Raw genomic sequence first — 7,051 nt, 5'->3', positions numbered from 1 at the left:
TTGTAAATACCTTAGAAGGTAATTTTTCAGCTTTATTTGTAGGGGGAAAAAAAGATGAAGCGATAGATTGGTGATTATGTGAATGAGTATTTCTGTTAACATGGCAGGAAAGAACCATAAGGAGGCAGAAGCCCCTGATGCTAGCTTTTACACCGATCATCAGCTAAGTAGTTGGATTTGATTGTAGTGTTAACACAGAGCAAACTGCAGGGTACACATACGGATAAATTGGCTTACTTAACCCAACAGTGAATTACAATTGATGCAAAGCTACAAAAGATTTGAAGAAGTATTTGAATGAAGTAAATTTGTAAGCACATCCCTCTCCCCCACCCCCATGGGACCAGTCCTGAGAAACTCGTGAATGAACAAATGGCGAGGGAGCTGGAGCATGGCAAGTCACAGGAAGGGGATGAGCTCACCGCTGATCCTTGAAATGGGTAAATGCAGCTTCCCCTTATATTATACTCATAATTATTCCTCTGCAATTTCACATCACAGTAAAGGCTAGGCTGCTTGTTGAAATGAAAAACACCTATAAGGCTAATTGGCTCTAATCACGGTTAAAGCAAAACCATGCAGAAACAGTCCAAAGCAGGGTGGGCTTACTAGAATTCATGAACTGTATGTTCTCTTCCACTCATTTTTATGAGCATAGATAATAAACCTGTATTATTTTTGATGTACCCACAAAAGTTCAGCTTTTAAAATAAACTGCCATCTCAAAAATGTAAATACTGCAGCTAAAAATTAGTTCTGGGAATCAGTAATCTTACCAACTTTATTTTTCATTTCCTCTGACTTTGACCTTCATGTCCTTTGGGAAAAAACAAAAGTTCCCATCGCCCCCCTATATACTTAGTTTTGCACCATACAATTTATAGCAGCTCCAGATGGAAAAGACTTGCCTTCATTTGTTTGCTGGCACAAAAAGATAAATATAGTCTTGGTTTCTGGAGGATTAAAACCAACTATTCCTTTAAACTATTTTCTTTTCAAATTTATTTTTCCATACCTATCTGAAGTAGCAGCAGCTTCAACAACACTTTTTTAATAGTTATTAAAATACTCGTTTTGAACTCTTTCAAACTACCACACAGAATAAAACAGAAAGTTTTTATTCTAAACTGAAGGAAAAAGTACTCCAAGACAGAACATCATAAGGAAAGTGCAGGAATGGTAAATTTTCTGATATATTTTTATTCTTACAAAATAAACCATGTATTTTTAGGCCCAACTCTAGACACAGGCTTGACTGATTTGACTTCATATACAGTCTTCCTTCTATCAGCACTGGAGGAAGACATCCTTTGCTAACATTGTTTTTACTGGCAATTAATATGACCTTTAAGTCTGATGGGTAGCTTTTACAAATTGAAGTGGTCCCAGTGGACATGATGGAACAACTTATGTAAAGAATAATTTCTTAAATTAACTCCCAAAGAACTTTATATGAAAAATTAACATATGAAAGACATCATCTGTTTATATTGGGTAAAACAAGGGGCTCTTCAATGCTAGTGCCAGCCATCCTTCCTGGTTCTGGAATTCCATCTGAAAATGAAGCACAGACAAGCGTTTCACAAGTATTTTCATGCATCTGCAGATCCAAAGATACAACTGTTATTTTCTCCTAATATGAAACCTGATACAAAGATCATTGTAAGAAACTCGGGCAATTTTACAATTATAAAGTATTTTGCCCATGTAACTATATGAAATAAGAGGTTATTAAACAAATTACTAAAGATTAGATCTAAGACAACCTCAGCTCAGGTATAGTAACAGAACTAAAGAACCACCAGATTTCATATTTTATACCAGGGTCCCCTCTCTGTTTCTTATATACCAGAAAGTTTATCGAAACACTCATTCAACAGGATAAACAAGATAATTTCTAATATGAAAAACAAGTTATATGTTAAATGCAAGACCTGAGAGTTCAGTTTATGAATATATTTTATCATGTTAATATGCAGCCTAACTAAAATAGCTAGGTAATTGGTATTTTAAACCCTTTATATTTTAAACTACCTTTAGGTCTCCACTGACATATTCCAGAAACATATGCAGAAAGTAGTATCAGTCTACAGTTACTTTAAAAGCCTTAAAGCTTTACTTTTGTATTTTTCTTTAGTTCAAAGATCAATGAACAATAACATCTGATAACTTAAACTTGAGTCTTGTAATTGATTCTAAACAATTAAATCCCTATGTGAAATTCTGTTGGGAGTCAACAGGGTCAGGTGACCTGCACAGAGTCGATTTCAAAACTGAGGTACAAAGTTATACTTAAAAAAAAAAAAAAAAACTATCATACTTAATTTAGCATTAAAAATTGAGAAATTTCTGTCGGGAATAAAAATTTTCTAACAAAGAGACCAGTTACAGCACTATTTTGGTACTGAGATTTTACTTCTTTGGCACCTCCTTCTGGCAGAAGGAAATAGTACTATCTCAATGAATCTAAGTATCAATGAGTGCTTATTCAGTACTTCTCTCACACTTTTTAGATTTTTTATTACTATCTCAGTCCTCAGATTTTTCAAATTTTATGGATAGGAAAAAAACAATCAATAGTACTATTAGTAATAACATGATAGTACTAAATGGTCCAAACTCCCACAGAGAAGAACATCATACGCCAGGCAAACTCTTCAAAGGAAAAAGCTGGGCCAATGATCCCTTTTATTCTGTAGCTTAGGCAGTATTAATAGCAACCGGTCAAAGAGCAGACCAGAAGAGGAAAACAAGATTTAACAGTGTTCTACTTTATAGCAGTGAACTCGAAGCTTAAGCCGCTGAAGTCAATGAGATCTGAAATGTCCTCAGAAAACATTTATGCCTGTATACAGAATGAACAATGGAAGAATTAAGAACTTTCTATAACAATTAGGCTTGTCAGAACAGATGAGAACCAAAAGACATGCCTACTATTTAATATATTTTACTGAGAATTTAGGTTAAATTCCTGTATTAAATTGCCAATGTAGTCATGACTGTCTCCAGGTAACCAATTCTAAACTGGTAATAGTATAAGGGAGTACAATTTGGCAAGTTTAACTTTTCGGTAAATAGGATGGCAATCTGTTGGATGACCTTTCTGATACCAATAATTTACTTTTTACTTAGTATCTTCTCGTCTTTACCAGTAACTGCAACAATATTTTTTTTAATTTCTAAAACTCTAGCATAAATGGCATGACAAATTTTCTTCCATCTACTAATTAGTATAGTGCATCTGTCCAATTTAAATGTTTTCAGTATTTTACAGTCTGAAAGTCTTAACAGAATAAAGCTGATCAGTTGCTCCCCCCCACCCTTCCCTTTAGTAACTAAGAAGTAGTTACAGCTACCAGAAGATCAATGGGAACTTCATAGTACCTTACACTGTTGAAAAATTATATAAATTTGTCTGTCTGCAATTTTTTAAAAATGCCTTATTTCTAAATAAAATACTTTCCATTTCAGAAGGAAATTTCTACTACTGACACATCTAAGGCCAGCCAAACAGTTCTGAGGATAGTTAGATTTGTATGGCATTTATGCTGTCTCATCAGCATAACAGTAGAAAAGCAGCAGAACTAAGAGTTTTTCTTTTTTTTTTTTTTTTAAGTTGGTCACCTATTTAAATGAATGTATACAGGTAGTTTCAGAAACCATGGGTGGGTCTTTCGTGAATTGGATATAATTGGACATTTCTTAAACGAATACATGAGTAACAGGCATGTTCAGGTCAAACAGCTTAATAGTATTTTTGAAGTATAAACAATGTTGTGCTGAGGAATTTTTCTTACAAAAATGTGTCAGTTCAAAACATTCCTTGCATAGAGAAGGAGGCATACTGTGTCCATCTCCATGTTCATGCATATATAAGCATATATACATTTTAAGCATATATATAGTATACAGAAAAACAAACAAAACTTCTGCAAAAATGACCACACACACCTTTTTGATTTCTCTCAGTAGATGGTTTGCCAAGATTCTGCTTTGGATAGTTCAGCAAAGACACTTTTGGAAGAGTACTTGGGGTACTTTCTTCTTCACCACCATGTAAGAAATGAGCTATGATTCCATACAAGAGAGGTCTGCTTACGAGAGAAAATGACAAAAGCAGTCTATATGAAATTCTGAGCATAAAAAAAACTTCCTTAGAATTTCACAGACCTTAACGTTTACTCCTAGAATATGTACAAATGTCTTTAGAATAATTAAAATATATTGAGTGTAATTATACAAGTAACCACAAACCTCAGCTCATCCGGAAGACCAACACCATCTCAAAAATCCCACATCTAGAGACACTCTCAACTGAACTCCCAAACTCTACAACTGAACTCTACTCTCTTGCAGGCGAAGAACCAGAGCATGCTTAGGACGTGAAAACAGACCCACATTTTCACTCATGCAATATTAAGTATTTAATTAAGTACCAATGGACTTTGGTAGGCTAGTCACCACCAGGCATCCCAAACTTGATTCTTCCTAATCACAGGACAGATGGTTTGCGCTGAAACTATAGAGATCACTGAGCATTACCTGCACAAACCTGTTTCAGTACCTTATCTCATGGACCATATCATATCATAATGTGAATTTATATCTAATCTCAGGGTACAATAATCTTTTTATTGCTCTACAAAAGCTAACAGATAGGCAAAGAACATATTCTCTACCTCTGACTGCAGGGAAGACTCTACTGGCAAGAGATCTGCATTTTCATGGCAAATATACTATTTGGAGAGTGCTACAGAGCTGGCAGAATTAAACGTTAGTTTTGAATTTTGAATACTTTGAAAACAGGCCCATGTTTCGCACCAGAAGTTTGAGTCTTCCATGTTAGACTAGACATCCAATCTAGTCACATTAACAGAGGGGAGAAAATATTAAAATGTGATTTATACTAATACTAAAGAGAAGTGAATGTTATGGACAGTATAAAGAATGTTATACGCAAAATAGAATATACTGTATTTTCCAAAAGCACTCCTTACATTGATTTGCTATTTGAATCTTCAACTATATTCAGCTCTTTGACAAGAAACTGTCTATCCAAGGGCACTTCAGGTTGGCCAGATTCTGAAAAAGAAATTTCCGCACAATTCTTAAGACTGGTATGAAAAAATATCACCTATGTAACTTTTCAAGCCTGAGAATCAGAGTGCACACCTTACTTTTAGACTGGAAATACCTAACTTTATATTGTAACTCCTGGGAACACACTTAAACATTAGTGCTTCATATTAGTACAATTTGCAATAGCGTATCGTGATGTTTATGCTCACTGTAAAGGAATCTAAGAAAAATATTAAAGAAATTTTATAGTATTATGATGAATTAATCAGACAAACTATTTCCTGAGAGAAGTACTGTTATGAAACAGATTGCACACATTAACTATAACATAGACTACATCTCCATTCCTTCTCTTCATCGAGATGAACACCTTTAATAGAATGAAAACATATCAAATTATTACATAGCAAATGTAATTACCATATCTATGTGCAAATTGCAGAATTTCACATTTTAAGTTACCAATAGCTGTAGAGTGCAAAAATAAATGCATGCAGTACTAAATAAATCACAGCTACCTTTTAGAGGATGTTGTAGTCTAAACAGCTCTTAAATAGTAATATTTTAGAATAGCCAGTAACAGTAATGTATAACTGTTGTTCAAAAACATGAACATTCTTCATGTATTTTAAACCTAGAATATATAATCAAGTTTCTGATACAAATCATATACATGAATTGCCAGGGTTGCTTTAAGTTAGGCTATCAACTACTTTACATACATATTACTTTAGATTATTTTTCAAAGAATTTTGTTCCTTCATTTGTAGGATTTCCATTAGTTATTTTACCAAAATGCCACTGAGAAAAGAATGTGGTATATGCTTAAAAAATATTGTTAACCATTTTCCAAATGAAAGTGGACATTCCAAGAAAGGTATTTTGATTTTGCAGGCTGCTGTAAAGTTTTCTTGCTTACACATCGATTTCTGACACAGCATTTGTCTCAAGAACAACAGCAAACAGTAAGTGTTCTCGGTAAGTAATTTTATGATTTGCCTTAATACTGCAACAGGGCAGTATAGTGTTTATGTCTTATTTATTTCCATTGGAAAACAAGATAGTACAGCTTGGTCATGCTTACTAACGTCATAACCCCATCTGAATTACCCAATGGAAAAATGATGACAAGTGATGACAACAAAAATCAGTGGAAGATCATACATCTGCCCCAATACCTGCAGTTAAAACAGATGCTGCATACTTATATTTGTTATATTCCAGGTATTCACGAATGAGTTCATTGATTAACAGATTTTCACGGGTCAGTGATGGCCGTGGTTCACTTTGGTCATCCAGTGCATTAAAAACTTCAGCTCTGATCCTTGCTTTTATTTGCCCAAGTGCACCTCTTTTTTCCAGTGTGTCCTTCAAAACTATTATTGTAAAAAAATATATATATATTAATATAGAGTCACGTGTATTAAGCAACACTAACCACCAACACTATAGTTTTTTTCATTTTCACAGGGAATATGGAACATCCACACCTGCTGCTATGCCGGCAACAACACTAATACAAATTACAAAACATTACAGATGAAAACCCAGCCCTCATAGAAACCAGAGATTATTATTATTATTTGGAATAGTAAATGCGGGTTCCACCAATTTCAGAAGCGCATGCAGCGTCATTACAGCTCGGACGATGCTTTCAGTAACTAAAAGCCAGAGCAAAACGGGGACAGGGGCCGAGTGCTGCCGCGGCGGCGGCTCGGCTCGGCGCGGCCCCTGCGCTTCCCAACCGCCTGCGCCAAGCTGCCGGCCGCGCCAGCGCCTCACGGCGACTCCGAGGCCCCTCGGGCCGCTGGCAGAGAGAAGCTGGCTGCACGAAGAGGAGCCGCCGCCGCCGCAACCTGCTTTCAGCTCCGCCACGGTCGCCATCGCCCAACGCTTCCCCCGGAGACCCGCATGACGACATCCCCGCGGCGCCGGCGGGCACTGCGCAGGCGCAGCGCGGCGGCGATAGGCG

At 36.0% G+C, this 7,051-nt stretch overlaps 1 protein-coding gene across 2 annotated transcripts; it reads right to left on the bottom strand.

Moving 5' to 3' along the window:
- Nucleotides 1-754: 754 nt before the first annotated feature.
- CEP20 (centrosomal protein 20) lies at nt 755-7,018 on the bottom strand. Of its 2 annotated transcripts, none has more exons than XM_085302530.1 (5): nt 6,936-7,018; nt 6,258-6,455; nt 4,998-5,082; nt 3,952-4,094; nt 755-1,554 (listed from the first exon to the last, which is right to left on the bottom strand). In XM_085302530.1, exons 1-5 carry the CDS (start codon nt 6,961-6,963, stop codon nt 1,478-1,480), a joined length of 531 nt encoding a protein of 176 aa, XP_085158656.1. In that variant the 5' UTR covers nt 6,964-7,018; the 3' UTR covers nt 755-1,477. The 2 variants fall into 2 exon arrangements, with proteins under 2 accessions (XP_085158656.1, XP_085158665.1); XM_085302539.1 differs by having other exon boundaries at nt 3,952-4,091.
- Between the last annotated feature and the right edge of the window lie 33 nt (nt 7,019-7,051).

This window comes from Rhea americana, unplaced genomic scaffold, assembly GCF_003343005.1.
Source record: "Rhea americana isolate MKP2758 unplaced genomic scaffold, rheAme1 scaffold_10, whole genome shotgun sequence".
Lineage (NCBI taxonomy): Eukaryota > Metazoa > Chordata > Aves > Rheiformes > Rheidae > Rhea > Rhea americana.
The sequence above is the reverse complement of the archived record's forward strand: the minus strand, read 5'-3'. Positions and strand labels throughout refer to the sequence as shown.

Bases quoted from the DNA above. Each gene is read 5' to 3' on its own strand.
- CEP20 (XM_085302530.1), bottom strand. From the start codon at position 6,963: ATGGCGACCGTGGCGGAGCTGAAAGCAG. The intron at 5,083-6,257 runs GTATTGGGGCAG...TTTCTTTTTCAG, and splicing joins AGCATCTGTTTTAACTGCAG to AATCTGGCCAACCTGAAGTG. The intron at 4,095-4,997 runs GTAAGGAGTGCT...TTCTCTCGTAAG, and splicing joins GATTCAAATAGCAAATCAAT to CAGACCTCTCTTGTATGGAA.